This window comes from Calypte anna, chromosome 13 (assembly GCF_003957555.1).
Source record: "Calypte anna isolate BGI_N300 chromosome 13, bCalAnn1_v1.p, whole genome shotgun sequence".
NCBI classification, from domain to species: Eukaryota; Metazoa; Chordata; class Aves; order Apodiformes; family Trochilidae; genus Calypte; species Calypte anna.
In genome coordinates, this window is record NC_044259.1 from 11,790,329 (window position 1) to 11,815,932 (window position 25,604).

General features: G+C 54.2%; 2 protein-coding genes across 5 annotated transcripts; both read left to right on the forward strand.

The window, feature by feature from the left end:
• Positions 1 to 737: 737 nt before the first annotated feature.
• On the forward strand, positions 738 to 5,797 carry GM2A (GM2 ganglioside activator). Of its 2 annotated transcripts, XM_030459218.1 has the most exons (5): positions 772 to 1,086; positions 3,480 to 3,632; positions 4,025 to 4,207; positions 4,305 to 4,324; positions 4,413 to 5,797. In XM_030459218.1, the coding sequence occupies exons 1-5, from the start codon at positions 970 to 972 to the stop codon at positions 4,603 to 4,605; spliced, it is 666 nt and encodes a 221-aa protein (XP_030315078.1). In that variant the 5' UTR covers positions 772 to 969; the 3' UTR covers positions 4,606 to 5,797. The 2 variants fall into 2 exon arrangements, with proteins under 2 accessions (XP_008499948.1, XP_030315078.1); XM_008501726.2 differs by having other exon boundaries at positions 738 to 1,086; positions 4,305 to 5,797.
• A 557-nt stretch (positions 5,798 to 6,354) lies between these two features.
• Positions 6,355 to 24,966, forward strand: LOC103535634 (proton-coupled amino acid transporter 1). Of its 3 annotated transcripts, none has more exons than XM_030459246.1 (11): positions 6,355 to 6,371; positions 9,950 to 10,097; positions 10,495 to 10,585; positions 11,079 to 11,167; positions 11,379 to 11,474; positions 12,182 to 12,266; positions 13,597 to 13,815; positions 14,041 to 14,139; positions 15,531 to 15,697; positions 19,814 to 19,983; positions 22,115 to 23,412. In XM_030459246.1, exons 2-11 carry the CDS (start codon positions 9,955 to 9,957, stop codon positions 22,381 to 22,383), a joined length of 1,428 nt encoding a protein of 475 aa, XP_030315106.1. In that variant the 5' UTR covers positions 6,355 to 6,371; positions 9,950 to 9,954; the 3' UTR covers positions 22,384 to 23,412. The 3 variants fall into 3 exon arrangements, with proteins under 3 accessions (XP_030315106.1, XP_030315104.1, XP_030315105.1); XM_030459244.1 differs by having other exon boundaries at positions 6,363 to 6,413; positions 22,115 to 24,966; XM_030459245.1 differs by lacking the exon at positions 6,355 to 6,371 and adding an exon at positions 9,586 to 9,630.
• Positions 24,967 to 25,604: the final 638 nt, after the last annotated feature.

Consider the following 25,604-nt stretch of genomic DNA (forward strand, 5'->3'; position numbering starts at 1 on the left):
AGGCCAGCCAGCATCGGCGTGGGAGGGAGATGCCTGCAGGGAAGTGTCCTCTGTGTGGGTCCTAACTATGCTTGGTGGGTGTAGGGGGAGGACTGAAACCCGGCACACTTTCCCCAGGATAAAAACATCTGCTCACCAAAATACACGGGGAAACCCACGCTCCCGTGATGGCAGAGTTTGTGGGGCTTTCCAGCACAATTAGGGGGCTTGATGCAACTCTGGCTGGAAAATGGGAAGCCGAAAGGGGAAGGGTGGAAGAGGGGGCGTGTTAAATCCTAAATGGTGGGTAGTGGGGTGCTGCAGAGCTGCAGCAAACAGCCCAGATGGGGACTGCACCCTGCAAAGCACATGGCATCGGGTTCAGGGTCTCAAATTCTCTTTCCACTGCTGAGCTAGGGGTGATGGTTTCCTGCACGAAGGGGGGAACCGACCCTTTGCACACCCACAGCCTTCTCGGCCAGCCAGAGTGGGGTGCGAGGAGGGGCACATCCCTGAGAGGGGGGATAAATATGGTCTGGGGGGTGTGGGTGCTTTGGCATAGTGGGGGCCTTTCGGCAACCCGCCCCTCCCGTCCCGCCTCTCCCTGGATGCCTGGGAAAGCGCAACTTCCCGTCCCAGCATCCCTGCGATTCCAGTCCTGCTCTTGGAAAAAAAAAAACACAGAGAGGGAAGGAAAAAAAAAAAAAAAAAAAAAAAAAAAAAAGGAAGGGAAAATCTGAGCGTACCCACGGGGAGGGAGGGGACTCGGGAGATGGGCCGGGCGCGGAGCTAATAGGGTGCAGCCCCACCGCACGGGCCGGCCCAGTCTCGTCGCCTTCAGTCTCGTCGCCTCCAGCCCCGTCCCGGTGAGAATCGCAGCTCGGGAATCCCTGCTGGGGAAGGTGCCTTCATCCTCCTCGCCTCTCGGTTTTCTCCCCCCTCGGTCTCCCGGTCCGTTTCCTGGCCCTCTGCCCTGGTTCTGCCGGAGGGATGCTGGGAGCAGTGCTGGCGCTGGCGCTCTGCGCTCTGCAGCTCTGCCCGGGGGTGTTCGGAGGGGTCCGGCCGCAGATGCTCGTGGAGCGGAGCGGTGCCCGCAGGCTGAGCAAGGTGAGACCCTCACACCTGCACCCCACTCCTCTTTCGGTGGGCAGGGGCTCGGGGCTGGGGGGGTGGGAGGAAGGGCAGCCCGGGCGGTGCAGGGGGATGAGGGAGGCTTTGGTGATCTCGCTGGGTTTTGCAAAAGAGCGAGAGATTTTCGGCACCTGGAGGATGAGTGGCAGGAAGGGTTCTGGCTGCACGCCTGGGGTAGGGAGCAGTGGGGTCCCATAGCCCCGACCGTTCTGGGAGCAGGGCTGCAGTTTCGGGTCTCGGAGTAGGAGCGGGTTTCTGCCAAACCGTACTGAGCCGAGAAGGCTTCGGTTCCTTCGGCTGAACTTTACCTGGCACACCCCAGCGCCTCGGTTTCCCTTCCTCCGGTCATCTCTGCTCCGGAGTCAGGCTGAGAGCTGGGGTTGTTCAGCCAGGAGAAGAGAAGGCTCCGGGGAGACCTTGGAGCAACTTCCAGTGTCGGAAGGGGCTACAGGAAAGCTGGGGAGGGACTTTTTACGGGGGCATGGAATGATAGAAACAGTGTGAAACTGAAAGAAGATACACTCTGGTTAAACATCGGGAAGAAATTCTTTGCTGTGAAGATGGTGAGATATTGGCACAGGTTGCCCAGAGAAGTTGTGGATGCCCACATGAATGTTCAAGGGCAGGTTCGACAGAGCTTTGTGCAACCAGGTCTAATGGGAGGTGTCCCTACCTGTGCAGAGATGGTTGGAACTACCTGATCTTTAAGGTCCCTTCCAACCCAAACCAGTCTGTGATTCTGCAGTTTAGTTCCCACACAGTGCTGGGCCGGGCTCATCAGCAGGCACTGATTAAGATACAGCTGATTAAGATGCATGACTCTCACATGGTGTGGAGGAGAATCTCTCTCTATTTTCCAGGAATGCAGATGTTGTCCCAGGGAAGGGGAAGCCAGTTTTAGGAAGGCTGGAGGGGGCTCAGCAGAGCAGCAGCAGCAGGGGCTGTGGCACATCAATATGCACCCACATATTGATGTTCAGCTTCCATGGAGTCTCTGCCTGCAGACCCACGGGCAAGGGGCTCCTGGCTCTTCCCTGCCTCTTGCTCTGGCTTGCCCTGAGCCCCACGTTGTGCCCTGCAGCCTGGGGCTGTTCCCACCTGGCAGGCGGGGTGTCGGGATGGGTTCCTTGCCCATGTGGGCAACGCTGCCCCCTGGGGCTACCAGCTGGCACCAGGGAACAGCCTCCCAGGTTATACAGCTTCCACCGGTTCTGTGGCTGCCTGTGGCATGGGGACACAGGCTGCCCCAGCCAAACCTGCTCGAGGTGCACAGCCCAGGTGTCTTCCTGCCTTCCTACCGGGAAAAAGGTCTGCAATTAGGCTGGAGCCTGCTGGGTAGGGAGCTGGGGTTGGGCTTGTGGCAGGTTCAGGGGCTGCTGTTGCAGGCAGGTGCTGCCATCCTCTCACCTTTGAAGTTGGGGTGTGGGAGCAGAAGGCTCCAGCACTGTTGCCAGCTCATGGCTTTGCCAGGGGTGGCTGGTGGGACTCAGAGGAAACAGGGGAGATTGCCCAGCATGGCTTGCAGCCCAAGAGGGACATGGCTTAGTGGGGCACTTGGCAGTAACAGGTTAACAGCTGGACTTGACAATCTTAAAGGAAATTTCCAACCAAAACAATTCTGTGATTCTATGACACGAGCAATGTCCCCCTGTCCAGGTGACATCCCCTGCACCTGGATTTTCAGTAGCCCATGGGACAATGCTGCTTTTCCAGCTTGTTTGGACTGAACCAACTTAGGCTCAGGCCCTTGGGGTGTATCTGTCAGCCAGGGATGAGCCTGGCTCATCTCTTCCTCAAACATCAGAGAAGGAAATATTAAACTGTGTTTACAGTGCAGCAAGTGAATACAGCTCGCTCCTGTGTGGGACTGGGTTGCTGCAGCCAGTGGATGAGGGCTCACAGTGGCCAGGCTGGTCCTGGCTAGGGCAGGAGGCTTTGCTGGCTCCACAGCCCCTGCAGGGCACAACATCCCTCCAGCCAGCACTGCCACTGCCATCCTGTCCTGGTCCCCTCTTGCTCTCTTGCCTTTGCTCTCACACACCATTGGCATGAAGGATGCTTCTCACTTTGCTCATGTGCAAAGTGTTTGGAGGCTGAGGTGAGGTAAGGTTGGAAACTGTAGCCTGGGAGCACTCACTGGGTGTAAAGTGCATGCAGGGGGAGAGGACAGAGACTTTCTGCAATGGCCTGAGGTTCAGAGAGGTGGGAGTGTGAGAAATGAAGGGGAAAATATTTATTTGGCATTTGGACAAGGGCTCAAGGTCGTTTTCCTGCTGTGGCTGTGAGCAGATGATTGGGGGAGGTTAGAAACCTCCTGCAAACCTAGGGCAAGACGTGCCTTGGCTCTAACCACCCCCTTGGTGCCACAGGTTGGTGGCTTTGCCTGGGAGAACTGTGGTGATGGGAGGGACCCGGTGGTGCTGAAGAGCCTCTCCGTGGCACCGGACCCCATCAGCATCCCGGGGAGCCTGCGCATCAGTGCAGCTGCCAGCAGCAGCAAGACCGTGGCCTCCCCTCTGAAGGTACGTGCTGGAGGTGCTGCTGTGGGATGCAGCGGGGCAGAGCTTCCCAAAACTGCTGGGAAATGCCCAGTGTTTGGGGCTGCAGCGAGTTTGGGGGCTGCTCCAGGGGGAGTGCAGAGTCAGAGCTGTGGGATGGGAGCTGCTTTTGGGACAGGAAACAGAGGAAAGGGTGGTGGTGGTGGTGGGAGGTGTTTGCTCAAGAGGCCAAGCTGAGGTTGGAGGAAGGGAAACCTGCAGGCAGAGAGGAATTGAAAGCAGGAGGGGGAGGCAGGAGGGCGTCCAGTGGCCCCGTGGACACCCCAAAGAAGCTGAGGGAGGTGGCTGGGGAGGGGGCTGGTTAGACAGGCTGGAGGAGCTGCGGGTGCCCATAGTGCTGAACACCTTCCCTTCAGGCGGTGCTGGTGGTGGAGAAGGCCCTGGGTGACCTCTGGATTCAGCTGCCCTGCATCGACCAGCTGGGCAGCTGCACCTACAATGATGTCTGTGTCATCCTTGATAACCTCATCCCACCTGGCACGACCTGCCCGGAGCCGCTGCTCACCTACGGCATTCCCTGCCACTGCCCCTTCAAAGCGGTACGACCCAACCCCCCGGCAGCACCACCGGGTACCACCCTGCCCATTGGCATGGGGCTGGGCTGACATCTTGCCTATGTGTCCCCTCTCTCCACAGGGCTCCTACTCCCTGCCAGCCAGTGATTTCCTCCTGCCCGATGTGGAGCTGCCTTCCTGGATGACCAACGGGAACTACCGGGTCCGGGCAGAGATCAGCAACAACGGGCAGGAGCTCGCCTGTGTCAAGCTGGCCTTCTCCCTGCAGTCCCAGTGAGGGGCAGGGAATCCTTCCTCCTTTCCCCACCACCTTGGTCCTCTCTCCTGTCCTTTCCAGTTGCACCCCATCTTCTGCCACCCCGTCCCAGGGGGTTTCTTCTCTCCTGCTGTCAGGAGGATGCAGATCCCCTGCCTCTGCTTGAGGACCCCATCCCCTGCTACACACAAAAAGGCCCCTCCTGCTGTCCCGCTGTCCCCAACCCCATCACCAAACTGTCCTCTGCCTTGCATAGGGTGGCTGTGGAGCTAACCCCAGCCTTTCAGCACAACCTGCTGGTAGTTATTTTTTACCTAGTTTCTCTTTTTTAATCTTTTTCTTAATCCCACCAGGGAATTTTAGGTGAAAACATTCCAGGGAAAAGCAGTATTTCTTGGGGAGGAGGGAGCATTTGGGAGTGCTGGAGCATCCCAGAGGGATGCAAGGTGAGCTGCAGAGGGGGTCCCAGCGTGCTCCAGCTGGAACATGGAGCTGTTTTGTAGAAGTGTCCCCAAAGTGGCAACAAGAGACCTGTCCCCATCATGTCAGCTCTCAGTCTGCCTTTGGTGCATATCCCTGCTTTCTGCATGGGACCAGCTCAATGAAACGTGTCATCAGTGAGGGCACCTCCTTGTGTCCCTCCTGTAACAACTCTCACAAGCACAACAGGACTGAAACTGCCCAAATCCTAGAGGGATGTTCCCTCTCCTGAGGGACCAAGTGGCTGGTGCTGGTTCCAGCAGGAGGAGAGGTGTCTGGGCACCAGCTGCACCTGGTCTGGGGGGACAAATGGCTGTGATGGGGCAGCTGGGACTGAGCTGAGGCAGGAGAGTCCACTGGGACAATCCTTCCCATGCACCAGCAGAGGCACTTCCACCACATGGAGCAGCATCCCAGACATGGGGTGGATAGGGAGATGATCATGAAGATCAGCAGCCTGGGCTCTATTTATGAGCTCTGCAGTCCATCTCCTGGTTGTCATTGGAGGCTGAGATGGGGGCAGACAGCATCTTCCTACCTGTGGCTCCGGGCATCACCCACCCCTGCCAGGTCCCCACAGGTCCCCACAGGGCAGAGGTGCAGGGGACCCACCAGCCATCCTCATCCCTCACTCCTCTATCCCTGCCTGCTTGCTGTAGGCTTGATTTTCTTCCAAGCACTTTATAAGCCTTAACTACAGCCAGGCTGCCCTGGCAGGAGGTCCTGTGCCTGTTCCCACCGCCTTTCTGTGCTCTTGACTTGATTTGTCTCATCCTGCTGCTGGGTCTGACCTGGGTTCGTTTTGGCTGGAGAAGAGTTAACCCCCGCACTTTTTGGGAAGGTTCTGCATGGTCTTAATAAATCTTTTTACCAGGAAACAGAGATGAGTCCTCTTGATTCGGGGGGGTGATGTTTGTTTCTATTGAAATAACAGGGCTGTGGTTTTGAGATGAGGGACACGAAAGTGGTGGAAGATCATAGAATCACGGAATTGTTTGGGTTGGAAAAGCCCTTTCAGATCACCCACTCCAACCGTGAACCCGGCACTGCTGAGTACACCACTACCCCATGTCCCTCAGCACCGCATCCCTACGGCTTTTAAACACCTCCAGGGCTGCTGACCCCAGCACTGCCCGGGGCAGCCCATCCCAGGGCCTGACAACCCTTTCCGTGAAGAAAATTTTCCTAATATTCGGTTTAAACCTTCCTTCTTGGCACTCGGGAAGCGGGTGGGTGGGATGCTCCTTATTGCCACGCGTGGAGGGGGCGCAGACACTCCTCGCCGCGTCCGCTAGGCGGCGCTGCAGCGCCTTTAACCCCGCCCTCATAGTTAGCCCCACCCCCTCCGCCCTCCGCCCCGCCCCTCCACCCTTAGCCCCGCCCCCCGCCTTCACCTCTCCCCGCGCAGGCAGGGGCGGCGCCGTCAGCTGACCCGGCGGTCACGTGAGGGCGGTGCGGAGCGAGCGGGCCCGGTGGGGTCTGCGCGGGGCGGGGGTGAGATGCGGGGCGAGGGTGCGGGGCCGGGGAGGGGATGGCGGCCCGGGTGTACGGGGTGGAAGGCGGCTGTCAGCCTGCTGACAACTTGCTCAAGGGGTTCCGGCAGCCCGCAGGGTGCCCGCGGCTGTGCCTGTGGTCGCGGGGAGGGGAGGGTGGGGGGTGGCAGCGCGCTGTGGGTGCTGGCACCGCGTGGGATTGCTCGTGGGTGCTGACAGGACTGGGGTGCAGCGGTGGCTGGGTCTGCAAGGAGGTGATCAGAGCATGGAGTGGTTTCACCTTGCGGGAGTGTCCCGCGTTCCCCGTGGGTGCTGGCATCATCCGTGGGTGCTCAGCTGGACGGGACTGTGCTGGCAGCCCCTGTGGGTGCTCAGGGGAGCTTGGCGGGGGTGCCAGCACTCAGGGGGTGCTGGTAGCCCCACCTCACGTGTCCGTGTGTGTGTGTTTGTGTTCACTCAGAGCCCGAGTGGGTGCCAGGAGCAGGTGGAAGCTTTTAGGGGTCCCCAGCGGTCCCTGTGGGTACTGGCACCGCAGCGGTGCCTCCGTGTGCCCGCAGCGTGCATGGGTGTAGGGGTCTGCCTAGATCTGCGTGGGCACCCAGGGGTGCGGTCTCGGGGGGCTCTGTGGGGGGGGGGGGTACCCCCGAAGTGTCTGGGGTGGAGGGGTTCTGTGCAGCCCTGGGTGTGCGGTGCAGGGTCCTGGGGGGCACAGCAGGGAGGGTGCAGGGAGCCCCTGCTCTGTGGGGTGCACCTGCGTGGGGTGCACAGGGTGCAGCGTGGCTGGGGTGGGAGCTGCAGGGGTTTGTGGTGAGCTGCAGGGAGAAGCCAGGCTGGGGACATCAGACCATGCTGCTGGGAAAGATAGCCTGGGGGTGACTGTGGGGCAGCACAGGGACAAGATGGCTGATGCTGTGGGGACACGGCTGGTGTGGTCACCGTGTCCGGGAGCTGCCATACTGGGTGGGCTCAGCAGCTGTGGGCAGGGGCTCAGCCACAGCCTCCCTGCAGGCAGGGGAGTAGGGCAAGGAGGGAGGGGAATGGGGGTTCTGGCAGTGCCAGCTCTCCCTCGTGTCCCACTGGGATTGGTTCCAGGCAGGACTCTGGAAATCAGGAATTCAGCAGGGAGTTTTGCTGTGCAGCTCACTGTTCCAGAAGGTTTGTGTTACACAGCCCCTGCTCAGCTGGGTGAGCTGCTGGGGTCAGCAGCAAGTTGCATCTTGCTTTTGACTTCTGGCCTGGGATTGTCAGGCTAAGGGATGAGTTACTGTCACTCCCACCCCCAGCTTTCCTGGGTGCTTTGCTCGCAGGATTAACAATTAAATTGTGATTGTGCATAAGGAGAGGGAAAAAAAAAAAACAAGCACATGAAAGTGGCAGAGGAGTCTGGTTTAAAGTGGAAAGTAAATGTGGCTGTTCCTGCCTTTGCTCTTTGTAGTGATGAGGAAATGATGTAGTGGGGTTTTGCTTTGCTTTGAAATATTCATTGTGTGGATGAGACAAGTTTTACAGCTTCTTCATGTTGATTGCGGGGGAGCTGAGTGCTCTCTCCTGGCTGCTGCACAACCTTTAATCCAGACACAAAGCAGACAAGTCACAATGAATGCATTTCCCTGGCTCTTCAAAGCTAAAAGCAGCTGGGCCTGCTTGGGAAAAAAAAAACAACAAAACAAAACAATCATGAGGAGTGATCAGGTAGACAAGGCTGATGTAACCCAGTTGTGTTTTATCTGGAGGATGTCACTGTTGAGCTCTCAGATGATGTCTGGGACATCTTTGGGGAGTGCTATCCACATCTGACCCAACCCTGGCACCTCTCTGCCTCCTCTCCTTGCCCAGTACCAGCCTGTGGTGCTTGGCAAAGCCTCCTGAGTCTTTCCCCAGCCCCTTGGGCCCATCCCTGATGACACATGGCTTCTAATGCCTCCCTTGTGTAAACTCCCACTGCCTGCTCTGCCTGTGCCAAGCCAGCTCAGGGCAGGGTTACGTGGCCCAGCTGGGCAGGAGTGGTGCCCAGGATGTTGCCTTTGGCTCTGGAGTGCCTGCCTGCTGCTGCTCGGGAGACAGGAGCTGCACAGGACCAACCAGCCCTGCTTTCTGCTGCAGGAAATAAAGCAGCAGGGCTGGGTGTTGCTGTGCCTGTGTAACTGCTGCTCAGCGTGTGGGGTCTGGAGAGAGAGAGAGAGCATCCAGAATTGAGCAAATTACTCCCTCCTTCCCATCTGGTTGCAAGGGGGGACCCTCCCAGCCACTGCAGCTCCAGGTTTGCAGGGAGCAGAGATGATGGAAAGTGTCTGGGAGTGGAGCAGGACCCAAGCAGCCTGGGATGGGTTTTCAGTGCACAGACAAATGTTGAGGTCTGTGCTGGCTGCTGTCCTATCTTGCCAGGGCCACATTCTGTGGGCACTCATGTGATCTGTTGGGTGCCCAAGGAGTCCTCTAGTAGGAAACAAAACCACTGGCAGTAGTGATATTTTTCTACTGCTTCCACTTGGCCCGGAGCTGGCTCCCACCAGTGCTGGGGGATGGGATTGGGAGGACTGGGGTGGTGACACCCTGGAGGAGCCTTGGTAGAGGAACTGACTGCCAGACTGTGTGGCAAGCAGCTGGGAGATAATTCCCCTGCCTCTGGGGCTCCCTCCTGGCAGGGAGGGGGAGAGTGGGGGGTGGGTGGAGCAAGGGGCTGGAGGAAGCAAAGGGATTTTGGGAGGGGGGTGGCAGGATGTGCAGAAGCAGCACCTGTGGGAATTAAACCAGCTGACTGCTTTCCAGCCCAAGGCAGGAGGCTTGTGTCCTTGGTGAGGGACTGTGCTGGTGCTCCTGGCTTGCAGGACCCTGCTGGGGTTTTTGAGGGAGAAAAACCTGGTTGTGTAGGTGCCTCATCATGGGAAGCCCCTTAGTCCTCGATGGCTCTGAAACCCTTGGTGTGTGTGTTTTGCTGTCAGCAGGTGAGCTGTGCTCCCACCTGATGGATCATAATTTTTTTTTTTTATAAAAAGTGGGGGTTTTTGTCATTTTTTTTTTTAAAAAAAGGAAGTTGGGAAACTTCATGTTCATTGGCAAGAGCAGGCTGTTCCTGTGCAGCAAACTGTGGGTTAAAAGCAGTTGCTCTTTCCTGTCCATCCCCTTGACAGTGCCAAGACTGAGGACACAGTGCCAGCGTGTCACCCTTCCCCGCTGCTGCTGGCTGTGGTGCCACCCTCACTACCCTCGGAGCTGGGGTATGCAGCTCCCTGGTCCCTTACTTGACATGGAGTGGGTCACATCGTGGCTCTGCCTGCAGGATCCTGAGCCCATCCTGCCTGGGTGTGCCCCAAATGGAGGCAGGAGCCTGCAGGAAGGGCCAGGGAGAATGTGCTGTGCACCTTCGACCTTGGGACATGATGATTGCTTGGGTGGGAGCACCTTGCTCTGTATAAAAGCCCTGGAGGAGACCTTGCTCCAGCAGTATGAGCTGCTCTCTGTGAGCCATGGCTGACCCCAAGGAGCCTGAGAAGGGAGGTGTGGAGCTGGGCACCCCTAATGCCACTCCTTCCACAGGGACCATGTCCACCCGGCGCCTCCGCAGCGAGGACTACAACGACTACAGCTCCACTGATGTCACACCAGAGGGGAGCCCACCTGGTGGCATGAATGGCTTTGCACACCCTGAGTCCTACCAGCGCTTTGGGGAGACCAACGGGACAACGTGAGTGATGCTTCCTTCCCCCCTGGGCTGGCCCTGCACCTGGGGAGGGTGGAGGAGGTGACAGTGGCTCCGTGCTGTCTTTATTCACCCAGGCAGGCAGAGGATGCTCTGAGTGCCTGAGGGAGCCTGATCCCTTTGATCCTTTCTCATACAGCCACTTGCTGCTGATCTGGGCTTATGGTGGGGTTTTTCCCACTCGAAATCTGTTTGTTGAGTCTTTGCTTCCAGTCCTTCCTTGGAGTTACAGGGCTGAGCTGGGTTCAGGGGACAGGGTCCACACCTCTGTGTGTGTTTCCCACAGCAGCTCAGAGCAGCACCTGGACCCTCAGCAGGAGGAGCCAAGGGCTGAAGCTTTGCATGGGCATGTGCTGACCATCATCTCTGCATTTTCTCTCAGGTGGTACCAGACCCTGATCCACCTCCTGAAGGGCAACATTGGCACGGGGCTGCTGGGGCTGCCTCTGGCTGTGAAGAATGCTGGAATCCTGGTAAGGTGGCTCTCACCCCACTGCTGCACGTGAGGCAGAGTAGCCTTGGGGTGCAGTGGCTTGTCTCCCAGCCAAAATGCCTGTGAGCTTTTGCACCCTGAGCTCTGTGGCTTGCTTTGTTTGCTGCTGAGATTGTTTTTGCTGCTTCTGCATGGTGCTGGCTGGTCTTGAGGAGCTGACAACTAAGAAAGAAAACCACCTTCCATTCTCCTGACCATGACCACTTTGTCACCTGTATGATAGTGGTGTGCAAGATAGTTTGAAAAGCTATCCTGAAAGCACTCTGCTATACCCAAACTGCCCCAACTTGCTTCTTTTAAATCATTCCTGTCAGGCTTGTGGGGTCCTAAGGGGCTGGTTCCTTGGAGCAGCACCCAGTCTCACCCTCTGGTGTTGTTTCTAGCCTGTGGGGGTTTTGTCTAGGAGTAAACCTCATGGTGCAGCTCTGCCTTTGGCCATCAGAGTGCAGCCTTCCTCCTCTCTTCCCCTGCAGCTGGGTCCTCTGAGCCTGCTGGTGATGGGAGTTGTGGCTGTGCACTGCATGGGCATCCTGGTGAAATGTGCCCATCACTTCTGCCACAGGTAAGGACCGAGTCCCCTTCCCAGCACTGCTGCTCCTGCAGCTCTTCCCTTCCCGAGAAGCCCCATGGTTTTCCTCAAGCCTCTCAGCAGCCTGTGTCAAAACCTCAGTCAGGAGCTGTTCCTGGGTGCTTTCCCAGGAGCTGTTTTCCTCTTTGCCTTCAGAACCAGCAGACCAGGCTGATGTGACATTGTTTCTCTCTTCTCTGGACAGGTTCCAGAAGCAGTTTTTGGACTACGGGGGTGTGATGATGTATGGGCTGGAGTCGACTCCCAGCTCATGGTTGAGGACAAATGCCATCTGGGGAAGGTACCTGTTCCCCCTGTCCCCCAGGCAGGGGACCAACATGTGCTGCAGCTGGGACAGAAGAGCTGGCTGGTCTCCAAGCTGTGTTAATAGATGAGCACAAGTGACATAAAATGTTATTTGGCTCAACTGCCCTGAGTGCTCAGTGTTGACCAGGTGGTAACCTTGAGGTCTTTGACCCAGTCCTGTCTCCAGCCAGGTGGCTTGTACCAAAGGACTGGGAGAAGCAAATCTTTGTAGCATAACAAAGGGTTATGCTGCAGTGCTGGCCTGTCTTGTTAGGCACTGGGAATGTCTAATGGCTGCTCCCAGGTATCCTAACAGCTCTATGGGTGTCCCACATCACATAGATAATGGCACAGTAGATGCCTGAAACATCCACCTATTCCTGTGTCCAGGCAGCCTTGTCTGCAGCTGGGACAACTCAGCAGTAGACTGGAGGTGCTAAGCCCAAGGAGGAGACTTTCCCTCTGAGCTTCATCCTTGACAAAGATGGGAGGGGGAGACTGGATAGCCTGAGGCCTGCAGGGTGAGATGCAGACACTGTCCTCTCTCCTGATCACCAAGAAGCAAGCTGGGTGTGCTCTGACCTGCACATCTCAGCAGAGAGCAGGATCACTGCTGTGTTCCAGTGCAGCCTCAAGCAACCCAAATGAGCTCACTCCTTCTGTATGGCCTGGCTAACAAACCATCTGTGGTTTTTTTTCTAGGCGTGTGGTGGGACTTTTCCTGATCATCACCCAGCTGGGTTTCTGCTGTGTGTACTTTGTCTTTCTGGCTGACAATCTGAAGCAGGTTAGACTCACTCCCTCCTTGGTGAGCAAGGGGAGGGAAAGAGGGGGTATGGAGGCCCTTGGGTTGTTCTTAGCTCCTGTATCACAGCCCTGTCCTTCTCCAAAGGTCTGGTTTCTCCAGCTGATGCTGCTCAGGAAGGGGCTGCTCCTCTGCCCAGGTATTTTGGAGGACTGCTTTTCCTGTTCAAACAGGACAGGTTTTTCTGAGAGTCCCCGTGAGTTTGCTCCATGTGCAGAGACACTGGAGCTGTTGTGTTGCCTGTTTCTAGTGAGAGAGGTGACAGCAAAGACACTGTGCCTGTGATATCCTGCCCACCTCTGTGAATTAGTTTATTGATACTCAGTGTAGATAGTAACATGTGGGTGCCAGGACCTGCTGTGATCCTTTCTTCTCCCTTTCTTGGGCCTGTGTGCATTCCAGCTTCTTGCCTCATCCCGTGGCTCTGGAGCTTAATTACATCTTTAGGGAAAGAGTTTCCTTCTGTCAGGCATCAGAAGGAAATAAACAGAAACCCTGAACAGCTTGGCTGGCTATTGCACTGTAAGAAACTGGGAATAGCTGCCTCCTGCTCCCCACAAATGTCCTCTTGCTGCTGTTTCAAGGTGGGAATCTTTCTACTCAGCATCTTGCAGCAAAGGCTGAAGGCTGGCTAAGACATAAAGGATACTTGCAAAATCCTGCAGATACAACCCATTTGGGCCATAGCTTGGAAACCCCTTACCTTCCTTTTTGTGTTTTTTTTTTTGTTTGTGGTTTTTTTTTTTTTTTTTTTTTAATGTGGGGAGAGGGAAGTGGGAAGTGTTGCTTGTTTCTCTTCATGGTGGGTAATAGTGTATTAGATGGGGAGTAATAATGCAGGAGGTACCTCAGATGAGGTGCTGCTGTACTGGGAGAGAGCTTTGGTTTGGAAAGTGGCTTTGGAATGAAAGCTCCCAAGGAACAGATTCTTTCCTATGAAGTAAACAAGCAGTGTGGCCTTGCATGGTTATAGGGCACTGGGTGGCTGAAGGGGTGTGTGACACTTAATGTAAAATGGTGCAGAAGGAGAAAAATGACCTTTAACCTTCCTGTTTAGCTGCCTGCACATTCACCTGCTCAGCAGGCCTGGGCTCTGGCAGGTTTTGCTGTCTCAGCTCAGCTGCTGTTGCTCCCAGCCAAGTCACAGGGATTTGCTTCAAACTCCCTGAAAGCCCACGTGGCCTTAATTTTATTCAACTTGAATGTGTTTGGAAGTGGGGTAGTATTCTGAGCCACCTGGGATGGGCTGCCAGGATCTCTGGATGTCAGACCTGTGGGATGGGGTTCATTAAACCTTCCTGTGCTTCCCCAGGTCATATCTGCAGCAAACGGGACCACCAATGATTGCAGCTCCAACAGGACAGTGACCATGACCCCCACCATGGACTCCAGGCTGTTCATGCTTTCCATCCTGCCTTTTGTGGTCCTGCTCTCCTTCATCCAGAATCTCAAGGTCCTCTCCATCTTCTCCATGCTGGCCAACGTGGCCATGCTTGTCAGCCTTGTCGTCATCTACCAGTACATTGTCAGGGTATGTGTGTACAGCTTCCCCCTGTCATTTCTGTGATGTCCCAGGTTTTGGCAGGTGGAGGGAGGTGGACACTGGGGTGTTTGCATGCCTTGGGGTGCTGTTTGCTGCTGTGGGCACAGCAGTTTCCCTCTGCTCCTCAGGGCTTTCCCTGCAGGCACAACAGGGAGAGAGGGGAGTGGGCCAGGTCCTCCCCATTGCTTGAACTCTGCTTGGGCTTTTTTCCAGGAAATTCCTGATCCCCGTCCCCTGCCTCTAGCAGCAGCCTGGAAGACCTACCCTCTGTTTTTTGGCACAGCAATCTTTGCTTTCGAAGGCATCGGGGTGGTAAGTTGCCACATGGCTCACAAGAGGCTCAGCCCGTGGTTGGGCTTGCAGCAGCACCTGCTCTGGGCTCCAGCTGTATTTGCAGATGAACTTCTCTGACTGTAGCCCAAATTCTGGATGATGCTGTTAGGTTTAGCCTCCAGGCTGTCTCCTGGGTCAAACCCTGTTGCTTCCAAACCTCAGGAGGCTGGTTGCTGCTTTGAAGGTGGCTGTATCTAGCAGTAGATTGGCCTCTGCTGGGAATCACACTGGCAGCTGCTTTTGGCTCTGCTGGCTGACCTGCAGATGAGGAATTGTCCTCAGTCTTCTTACCTTACCAGCTTAAGGCTGGATCCTTAAGCTGCCTCAGTGGGAGGCCAGAAACCATGACCCAAACTATGTGATCCATTCCTCCCCACCCTACTGTGGGGGTACCATCATTTCCCTCTGGCAGCTGCAGGGCTGGATTTGCATGTGCCTCTCACATGGGATGTTGTAGATAGACTGTCTTTGTCTCTGAAAAGAGATGGGTGGGGGGGTGGGTGAGGGGGTGGAGAGATTAATGGCTCTCTAAGATGTTGTGGGTTGTTTCCGGGATCTCCCTTCAAAGGAGGAAAAAATGTTTTAATCTCTTAATATAAGCTGGCTGTGTAAACACAGGGCTGAAGAGGGCCAAATCCCTCACAGGAGGAGTGTTTACTGCATGCTGTGCCCAGGGCAGAGGGCTCTTGCTGGCACAAATGTGCTTTTCCTTGCATGACTTGGAGGTGGAGCTCCTCACCAGCTTTGCCACTGGGTCTCTTCTTGAAATCCCCACCACTCAAGGACAGCTATAAAACTGCTGAAGTTCTATATTTGGAAGCAAGTGTTAGTAGTGTAAAGGTGAGGGATTTTCCTCTGCCTTTCAGGTATTTTTATTTTCTTGTCTGGTTGAACTCTATCTTGATAAACTTGATAGGAGAGGAGAAAGTGCCTTGGTCTTCCCAGGCCCTGCTGGAATAAATAAGACAATTTAACATCAACATGTCCCAGTGGGCATGGCTCTGCTGTTTTGGGGTGTAGTGTATCATGCAACAAAGGTGTGGGTGGATGGCACCTCCCCAAGGCACCAGGCACCAGTGGGCACAGCTCCTGCCAAGGGAAAGGAGGAGATCAAGGCAATGGCATGAGAGACCCTGCTGGGGACTTGCCATGCCAAGTGGGAAGGTCTCAAATGGTAGCACAGAAATCAGATCTCCACTACAGCAGCTTTTTTCAGCTGATTTCTTCAGGCACTGTGTGCCACCATCCTGCCCCTGACATGGGGGGGCTGTCCTTGGCCATGGGGCTGCCCCTCCTGCCTTCTGGGGTTAAGTTTCAGAGGAAAGGGGACAACCTGGTGCTCTGTCATCATCCTTCTCCTCCTTTCCCAGGTACTGCCTCTGGAAAATAAGATGAAGAACCCACGGCATTTCCCAGTCATCCTCTACGTGGGGATGACCATTGTCTCCATCTTGTACATCAGCCTGGGGGTCCTGGGGTACCTGCGCTTTGGGGGAGACATTCAGGCCAGCATAACACTCAACCTCCCCAACTGCTGGTGAGTCCCAGGGGCATGGTGGAAGAGGGGGTAGTGGGGGATGTTGTTCCTGAGAGAAACTCACCTGGTAAGCTTGGAATGATCAACTGTGTCAAGGGTTGTCTGATGTACAGGGTGGTGAGGCTCATTGCTGCAGTGCCAGAGCTTTGGCTCAGGATGCTTCCTCAGGGTCTGTGGTGGTCCCTGCCTGGGTAGCAGCCTTTTTCCTGGGGCCTTGTGGCATCTATTTGGGGACTAAAGCTGGCAGATACTGAACACAACCGTCATGCAGCTGTATCAGAAGGTTGTTGAAGTGTGCAAAAACTGCTTCTCTTCCCCAAAGGAAGCACAATAAAAACAAAGCCAAAGCTGGGTGAGATGTGATGCCTCCACCTGTGGGCTGCATTCCTTGCTTGCAGCCTTGGGGCTCAAACTCCCACTCCTGAGCTCTGCATTGTGCCTGGATGTGGCTCATCTTGAGCCAACACTTAGCCTGAGTGCTGGTGCTGTAATGATACCCATTCCTTCCCGAGGGGGCTGAGCTCTGCAGCTCCCCAAACCTCTGTGTCCTCCTCTGGGATCTGGTGAGGTTTCTCATGATGCTCCAGCCCCTGGCTGGAGCCCTGCAGAGATACACCTGGCCTTTACCCTGGGCCTGGCATCTTTTGGTGAGGAGGGATGGGGCTGGTGGGAAAATGTCCCTTTGTTGTAAGGAGATCTGAATCCTGCTGTGCCAAACACAGTAGGTGTGAATCCCATCTGCTCAGCAAGCTGAAGGGAGCTGTGGAGTGGATAAAATGCTGCTGCTGCTCCTGAAGGTGGAGAGCAGGTCAGGCCTAGGTCTTAGGCTCTGCAGGGCACCAGGTCATGCTGCAGTCTGTAATATCTCCTGACCTGTAATGCTGCCTGGCAGCTGCTAGAGGAAATCTCTTCTTTGTTCTTAAGGATGACAGTCCCTTAGAAGAAAGTAATGGGATTTCTGTGGCTTGCCAGGCTACAGAAAGACCCTGTTTCAAATGCACATTTCCAGGAGTATCTGTGCTTTCTGTCAAGGTGCTTTTCTGGAAAAAAACCAAACCAACAAACCCAAACCAAAGCCCTGTAGTGAATCTGGGAGACAAGGCAAGGATTGTGCTGGAGATCCTGCATCCTTCCTTGGCTGTAGCCATCGCCTGGAGGTGTCTAGAACAGATCTGATGGATGTGTTGGGAAATGCTGAGATACAAGATGACTTAAGGACTTTTCCAGCCTCATTTCTCTGTAACCACAGCTTCCTCAAACAAGGAGTGTGTCAGTTCTCAGTGCCCAGGTCTAACCACAGCCTCAGACACACTGTGCTGCCCTGCGGAAATCCCTCCTTGTGTCACTCCACCATCTGGAGAGTGAAGAAATGCTGTAGTGAGGGTTGCATATGTTGGGTTGCATATGGCCAGTAGTGACAGAGCTTGCAGTCCAAGGAGGGAATGCCATTTCTTGTAGCTTTTTTGGGTTGGCCTGGCGAGGCTCTCTGGGCCCTGTGTTGGGCCCCTGTTCTCTATGGGTCAAGGGCAGTGCTTGAGCTCTTCCCCTTATTTCTATTTAACATGCCCTTTGAGCTTCTTGTCATGGTTCCTGACCTGTGCAGGGTTGGTACCCAACCTTCTGCTGTACCTTTTTTAATAACATCACTGATTGCCTGGGAGCACTTTATGGCTTTACAGCATTGCTTAATTGAAAATGCAGTGATAAGATATGGAGGCCGTGGGGCTGGTGGCTTAAGGCTGCCGTGCACAAAAGTCATGTGGGGTGAGTAGGAGCACTCTGAACTCTGGGAGCTTTGTCTTCAGCTTGCCCATGTAGTCACAGCATAATTTTGGTTGGAGAAGGTATCATGAGGTCACTGGGTCTACTCACCTGCTCAAAACATTTTGAATATCAGTAGGAAGGTTCTCCACATCTTATTCTAGTGCTCAACTACTCTTTGGGGCTGCGACTCTGTCCTATTGCCCATGGTTCTTCTGCTGTGCAATTCCGAGAAGTGCCCTTTTAAAAGTGATAAAGTGACTTCAAGTTGGCCACAACCTCAAATGGTCTGGTCTCATGGACTTGCATCACATCTCATTTGCTTAGGTGATCTCCATCTTTGTCCTCTGATTTTATGGGAAGTGTTTGATTCCACCAGACTCTGCCACTCATGTTCAAAAATTGTCTTGCATCTTGTGAATCCTTGGACTTCTCTGATTTGAGACTGTTGAAGCAGTGGGATGCTGAGAGCCAACAAGCAGAGGGACACTGACTTGGGCCCAGAGGGGTATAAGAAAGCTGGAGGAGCCAGATACCTTCCTCAGCTTGGATCTACTCCATATTTACCAAGGTGGAGTGGCCAGGACCTGTGTTCCCTGCTTGGTCAGCACCTCTTGAGTTAGGGAAAGGGTAGGACCATATTTGATGTAACTAGATATCACTTCTGTTTTAGAAAGCCTTGTTCTGCTATCAGGGAGCTCAGGACTGAGACAGTTCTGGGAGGTGGCTTCTTGGCTACCCGTAACAGGCTCTCCTGTAGCCCCACTTGCCCCACTGATGCATCACTGTGAGATCTGTCTCAGGGTGAGCCTGAGGTGCTGTCTGCAGCCTGTCTGTGCTCTGCCTTCCTTCTGTAGAGCCCAAACTGCTCTTTTAACTGTCTTTCCCCAAAACATGCATTATGCAGCATTCCAAAAATAGCTGCTCTTTTTTGTTGTGTGGAGGAGGCTGAGTTGCAGGCAGTGGTGATGTTTGCATTGCGTTTGCTTTGTAAGCCCAGACTGATCCCAGCAGTGCTGTCCTCTTCCCATTGCTCTGAAGCCAAGCAGCCATCCAAATCTCTGAAATATTCATGGCTCTGGCTGACCAAACCTCTTTACAGGTGGTCTTCATCTTATGGTGGAAAATACAATCCAGCTGGTGTGCAAATGGGAGAAAAGGAATTTTTTTTTTTTTTTTTTTCTTTTTCCCTTCAACTTAGGCTGAATTTTATTAGTGAAGGTCAAGGTGAAAACCTTCTGGATGGGTGCAACTTCATTTGGGGTCACTGGCCAGAAATCAGGATTGTAGGCTCTGGCAGTACCAGTGCTGGGGGATGTTTCAGATGGGTTCAGTCATGGGTAAGGCCACCCTGTGTCACTGCAGACCTGGCAGGTGGTACAGAACCTGTATCCTGCTATAGGGACTGACATACCTGGAGGACTTCTTACTGTGTGCATCCAAGGGCAGTGTGGCACACGTGAGCATCTAGAAATGTAGGAAGGTGCCTTAGATTCTTGAGAACCAGTCAGGCTCCTGGTCCCTTAGCCAAGTGTCATGTTTTAACCCCAGCTGGCAACTGATCCCCATACTCCTCCAGTGGGACTGGGGAGAAAATCAGAAAGGGTTTAACATTTCAAGTAGCTCATCCCCTTGCCTTTAGTCTGGCTTGGGCTCACTCACAGGTGATTGTCCTTTCTCCTCAAGGTCATACTGGGACTTCAGCCTGTCCAGTGCAGCAGCACAGACAGCAGTGATGCCCTGGTCATCTGCCAGCCCAGGCACATCACCATTGCTATTAACAGAGTGTTCCCAAGGACAGCAGAGTGGGATGATAAGCAGTACAGCAAGCAGTGACAGCAAAAAGCAGGCACTAATGGGGATGGGACTCTCCATTGCAGTAAGGCAAGCAAGCCCCAGGGCAAGCACAGAAATCTGCTGATACACAGCTTAACAGCAATAACAGCTGTAAATTTGATCTAGCACATTGCAATCATATATGTTAGCTTGAACCCTTCTGCCCTATGTTGGGTGCCAGAAGGAGCTGTGGTGGTTTAACCCCAGCTGACAACCAAGCACCACACTGCTACTCTCTCCCCTCGGTGGGATGCGGAGAACTGGGAGAGTAAAAGAGAAAACTGGTGGGCTGAGAGAAAGACAGTTTAATAGGTAAAGCAAAAGCCACATGCAAGCAAAGCAAAACAGGGAATTCACTCACTCCTTCCAGTCTGCACACAGGTGCTCAGGAGGGGAGGCCATCGGGACACAAAATTCCATCTTGGCAGAGTGTTTGTGCCCCTTCTGCTTCCTGAGCATGCTGCCATGGAGGCTGGAGCAATAGCATGTCTCACTGGGTCTCCTTCTTCTCATTTCCAGGCTCTACCAAGCTGTCAAGCTGCTCTTCTCCTTTGGGATTTTTTTCACATATGCTGTGCAGTTCTACGTGCCTGCCGAGATCATCATCCCCCCCCTCGTTGCCCGGGTGTCAGAGCGCTGGGGCTGGCTGGTCAACCTGCTCCTCAGGATGGCACTGGTCAGCATGACCTGTGAGTAGGAATCAGCTTGTCAGAGTTCCTGACCCTCCTGCCATGGGTCAGTGGTGCTCAGAGCCTTCTCCCTCACCTTGCTGTGTCTGCTAAAGCCCTCGCAGCAAGGAATCTCCTGGTGTTTTCCTCAACGTGCAGCCAGGCTCCTTCTGCCTCCAGGAGGGGGGCATGGATGCAAAGGGTGCCCTGACTACAAGGGAAGGGGTGTTCCTGTACATGCCCACATTTTTGCAGCATGTAGCACTGTAGAAGACAACTGACTGTGGTAAAGGGATCCATAGCCACTGTGGCTACAGGGTAGGTCTGGCTGGATCAGCCCCAGATGATCCCTTTTCCTTGACAATATTTGGTATCTGCAGTGAGGGTTGAGTGGAGCAGGCTGCTGGGGTGAAGCCTGGTGGAGCTTCAGGAAAGGTGTGAAGCAAATCAAGTATCTCATTTTTGATATCTGAGGACTCTTTCTGTCCTCTGTTCTCAGCCCAGCTGAGATGCTTGACTGAGCTTCCAGGTGTCATTTGCTGAAAACCAGTTTTTTTTTTTATTTCATGGTGTGATGCTGCTGATGCACCAAAGTTGAGCTGTGGTTGGGCTTGAAGCCTGCCTGTGGGGTGGGAGCCTGTCCCAGTGGGCATTGGGGTATTCCTGGCCAGGGAAGTGAAGGCTTGGAGTGGCTTTAGGTACTGGCAGTGGCTGCATCCTCCAGTTGGGGTTAGGGAGGCAGCAGAAGTGTTGGTGGGAGGATGCTGCTTCCTTTGTGCCTCCTACCCCTACCCTGCTGTGTAAGAGATCACTGTGGCTGTTGGTGAGGATAAAAGCAAGTAGGGGGGCTGCATGAATATTCATTGCGTGAACAAGAGGGCATCGTGGCTTTGGCTTCTGAAGAGAGGATGCCACTTGGTATATTGGGTGTCTTTTAAGCTTATACTTCAAAACCAGTACCCTTGAAAATCCTTTGTATTAATACCTGTGGAAAGCACGACCATTTCCCCTGGAGGCTGCAGCTGGGGCTCCAGTTCCCCTTGTTTTAGAGGGGAATTAATGCTTTTGTTTTCTCTGAGTCCAAAGAATGATGTGGGGTGGGCTGAGAATGCTGCTGGTGAGCTGCTCTACTGTCCCCACAGCCTACTGGTGTGGGAATGCTGCTTGCAGCAGAGTGTGCAGGGTGCTTGCTTGGATCTGTGCAGGGCTCAGCACTGGAATAAACCTCCAAATCAGATCAGCAGGGACCTTCTCTGCTGTTTCACGTGGTGGAAGGATGGCTCGACTCTAGGCTTATTCAGACATCAGGAGTGGTGGGGTTGTGCAGGAGCATGTCCTGGTTTTGTCCCTGCCCCCTGTCAGTCTCCCAAGCCTCCTTAATGGTTCTTTTTTTTAAATCTGCTCCCCAAACGCTGGAGCTGTGGTGCTCCAGGAGGAGCTCAGAGGCTGTGGTGGCTGTGGACTAAAAGCACTGTCCCTCTGTCCTCCCCTGACCCGGAGCAGAAGGAGCCAGGAGTATACTGGAGTTTGCAGCTGCAAAGTGCAGTCTGAAGCTTCCCAGGGGGATTTTCCTTGGCTGCAGTTTTTACCTGGCAAATGTTCTCCCCCAGGCTGTGCTCTGGGTGCTCCACTGCTGGAGCAGCTCTAAACGCATGCAAACCACACAGATTTATTCAAAGGAGAGGGAGATGGCTATTTCCTCCTGCCTCCTGCTTTTATGGGGTTGTTTTTTTTTTTTTGAGGCTTTACAGCTCCCCAGGTGTGGGGAGCAGGAGTGCTGCCTCTTGCAAGGGGGGCTGGGGGTGCTGCCAGCCACTCTTCTGCCAGCAGAGTCTATTTGCTGGGGCACCAGTCCTGCTCAGCCCAGGAACTCACTGTGGTGGTGTCCAGGGTGACAAAAAGGGTTTGTCCTGCACTAACCCAGTGCAGCTGCTGATGCTGGTTGGGGAGGAGTTGCTGGAAAATGTGCCATTAAGTCTTCAAAGCTCTCGTGTCAGGGAAGGGGGGCAGAGGTGTGGTTCAGGAAGCTGGCAGGAAGCATTCAGGAAGCTGGCATCCCTGCAGTGGGTTTTTGCTTGCTTTGACCTTGGGGAGGAGGGTCTCTGCCCCTGGGGAGCTGGCAATGCTGATGTTGTGTCCACTCCTTCTCCAGGCGTGCTGGCCGTCCTCATCCCGCGCCTGGACCTTGTCATCTCTCTGGTGGGCTCCGTCAGCAGCAGTGCCCTGGCTCTCATCTTCCCCCCGTTACTGGAGATTGCCACCTACTACACGGAAGGAATGCACCCCCTCACCATCACCAAAGACATCGCCATCAGCCTCTTTGGCTTCGTGGGGTTTGTGGTGGGGACGTACGAGGCGCTGGTGGAGCTGGCAGCGCCTGCCGCAACCATCGTGAACATCACTACTGTCATGGTGCAGTGACTGTCCCCCTGCCCCAACAGCCACTGGGGATGCCCTGCTGGGGGGCACATGGGCACTGCTGGTCCCCTGGGGATGGTTTCCCCTCTCCTTTTGGGAAATGTGGTGGGTTTGGTCATGAGAAGACAGGGCTGCTCGCTGGTGCAGCTGCCCACCAGCAGCAGGGTCCTGTGGTGGGCTCTGGCTGGGGAGGTGGGCTCTGGGCTAGGGCAGTGCCATCCCTGGGGGCTTTTTGGGCAGGTGGTACAGCAAAACGGCCCCCTCAGCCCCTGTGTAGTCACTTCAAGAGGCAAGGAATCCAGGGGATGTATATTTTGCTTTTATTTTTTTTTTATTTGCATCCTTTCCTTATTTTCCCTGTCCCTTCAGTTGGGGCAGAGAACAGGGACTGCTCTTTTTTGTGCCAGTTTTTATTTCCCCCCTCAGCACTTTATTTTTATGGCAACAGAGAAACCTCAGCTCAGGCTGGAGAGCATGGAGCTGCCTCCTCATTCCAGCTCTGCAGGGAGGTTGGGCAGAGCCCAAGGTGCAGAGCATCCCAGGACCCCCAAGCTCTCCTGTGATGGGATCCCTGGACACAGGCAGTGGCTTCTGCTTTCCTCTGGCTCGGTGTCCAGCTGTGCCAGGGCTGAGCAAGGGTCTGGAACCAGGCACTGGGCTCAGCACTTCCCTAGGCTGGGGGAGTTTTGCTGAACCCTGGCCCACACTTCCAGCAGGGACACTTCTTTTTCTCCTCTAGCACACATACCTAACATGTGGCTTTCAGGACTGTTCATGAAACAAGGAATGCATAGAACAAAATGGGCCCTGCTATGATGAGGGTCCGAGCTTTTTTTGGACACCTTTGGCTGGGATCCCTCTGCCTGTGCAGGATGGGGTGTCCCTGTGGGTCACCATTTGCTCTCCACATGTCACAAATACATTGCTTTGTTTACAGTGCCCGAGCTGGCCCTGGCACGCTTCACCTGCACCTGCAGGCTCATACTGAATGTCAAATTACACACAACCCCCCTGTAAAATATATATATGTGTATATATATATATATATATAATTTTTTTTTTAACATCTCTCCTGGTCTTCACCCCCTCTGCATCCCCTGCCTCTGCCCCAGCTCCTGTCCCTTGTAGGGTGCAGCTCTCTGGTGTGTCTCCCCATGGTCCTATTGCTTCTGGCACTGGGGCTGGTGCAGGGCTGGCGGAATGGTCCCTGCTACACTGCTGCTTCCCTTCCTCTCCGTGAGCTTAGAGACTTTCCTTACCTTTCTGCTGGATTTGTTTTTATTATTTTTGAAGACAAAAGGGATGTCTTCTTCCAATGGTGCAAAAAGTTTTTGGCTGAGCCACCCCCTTTGCAGCCCCCTGCCTGGGTCACATTCCTCCCTGCTAATGCAGCATCTTCCCCTGTGGCTTTAGAGAGCGTTATCCCTGCATCCCTCTGCAGCCCTGTCTCCCTGGGTGGGGAGAGGCTGCTGGCTGTGGTGGGACAGGAGTGGGAATACAGTGGGCTGCATTCCTATCTTTGGTGGAGGCTGAGTGAGGCCTGGGATTGTTTTTGGTGTTTGACTTGCTTCTGGGGGGAGAAGGCTTCTGGGGGTACAGTGTCCCTGCACCTTGGCTCTGCTGTGTGTGGTGTTTGTGTCTTGCACCATGTCCCCTTTGCTAGCTCTGCTGTGGGTTCTCTGTGCTGGTCTGCAGACTCATGTTTTGGTGCAGGGTAGGTCAGTGCCTCATTGTTGCTCCTTTCCAGCCCCTCAGCTGCTTGCTGGGTCTCAGAGCTTGCCTCTTCTCCTCCAAGTCTGTGCTGGTGAAAGTTTTGGCATGTTCTGGCATGGCTTGGCTATGGGCAGAGGAAAGCTTTAAGTCAAATCCTCCATCTGGAGGATGCTGTGGGGATAGAGAGCAAATACCAAGCTCTAGGAAGGAAGGGGGCATGAGGCAGGTGGGAAAAGTGCAATATTCATGTCCATTGCTGTGTACAGACCTGGTCTGGCCCTCAGGCATTGGGTCTGAGTGCAGAAATGTCACCCTTGGCAGAGGAGGGCATGCTGTGAGGAGCAGGGGACATCTGATGCTTTCCTGTCAGTACTCTGTGAGAAGTTGGCTGTGTTTTGGGGGACAGGAGTGTGCTGGGCCATGTCCACAGCCTGGCTCTGGACATCCCTGTGTTTACTGGCAGGGCTCCTAGAATCCAAACTTCATTTGCAATCAGTGGCTAAATTCCTTATTTCCAAAGACTGGGATATTCCAGCAGCATTAAAGGGTTTTTGCAGTTCTTCCATTTTATCAAGGTGAGCAGGGGGTGTTTGGAGATGGGGCCAGATGTGCTGGTTGGGCATGTGGCATGAGGGGCTCTGCCAAGCCAGGAAGACCTGATGCAGGTCCTGAAGGACATGAAACTTGACACTTGTGTAGGTTAGGCTGCTCTGTAACCAAGGAAATGTTCTGTGTAAATACAGAAATGATTAATGTACATGTCTTGTGCCTATGGATGTTGTCAGCATATGGAGTGTGTAGCTGCTCAGTGGAAGAGCTGCACATGAATCATGTATCTTACTTCACTCAATAAATATGACCTATTTTTTATGTGAAAACACTCTAGAGGTGAGATGGGAGTTTTGTATCCAGGGGGCAGGTGTAAAACTGCCAGGCAGGGTCTAGGCCAGGTCTCTGCCTGTCCAAGGGGGACCCTGCTGTGCTGTACTGGATAGAGCAGTGGTGTGGCATCAGTGCCAGGGTATGTACAATACTTTGGGGACTCACTTTCTTTTTTTTTTTTTTTTTTTTTTTTAAATCTTTAATAGGGATGGGGGCATCTGTGGGAGAGCCAAGAGCCCAAGTGCTGGGCTGAGCATTCTTTTGAATGCTTTTGTGCAAGTAGGCTGTGGGCAGAGCCTTGTTGGGCTTGCTGGGCTTGGCTCTTCTCTCTGCCCTCCTTTCTCTGGCCCTGATAGGACACTTCAAGATGTGTTGAACTTGCTGTCTCAGCTCTCCTCTGAAAGTTCAAGAGGCTGGGGGTACTGGTGTCCAAAATAAGCTGTTTTTCCTCAGGCTGCCCTTGACTGGAGCTAGTCAGGGATGTCCTATTTATGGGACAATCCCCGAGTTAGTGAATAAAATCATAATAGTAAAAAAATCCAAACTCTTTTAATACTTTCCAAAAATGACCAACAAAAAAAGTTACATCAAACAACCAACCAAAGAAAACCTCTCACGAAGGAACGATA

What these genes read in the sequence shown, in the direction of transcription:
- GM2A (XM_030459218.1), top strand. Translation starts at nt 970, where the DNA reads ATGCTGGGAGCAGTGCTGGCGCTGGCGCTCTGCGCTCTGCAGCTCTGC. An exon ending in GCCACTGCCCCTTCAAAGCG is followed by an intron (nt 4,208 to 4,304) that starts GTACGACCCAAC and finishes CTCTCTCCACAG; the next exon opens with GGCTCCTACTCCCTGCCAGC. An exon ending in GGCTCCTACTCCCTGCCAGC is followed by an intron (nt 4,325 to 4,412) that starts CAGTGATTTCCT and finishes AGCAACAACGGG; the next exon opens with CAGGAGCTCGCCTGTGTCAA.
- LOC103535634 (XM_030459246.1), top strand. Translation starts at nt 9,955, where the DNA reads ATGTCCACCCGGCGCCTCCGCAGCGAGGACTACAACGACTACAGCTCC. An exon ending in TCTACCAGTACATTGTCAGG is followed by an intron (nt 13,816 to 14,040) that starts GTATGTGTGTAC and finishes GCTTTTTTCCAG; the next exon opens with GAAATTCCTGATCCCCGTCC. An exon ending in GGCACTGGTCAGCATGACCT is followed by an intron (nt 19,984 to 22,114) that starts GTGAGTAGGAAT and finishes CTCCTTCTCCAG; the next exon opens with GCGTGCTGGCCGTCCTCATC.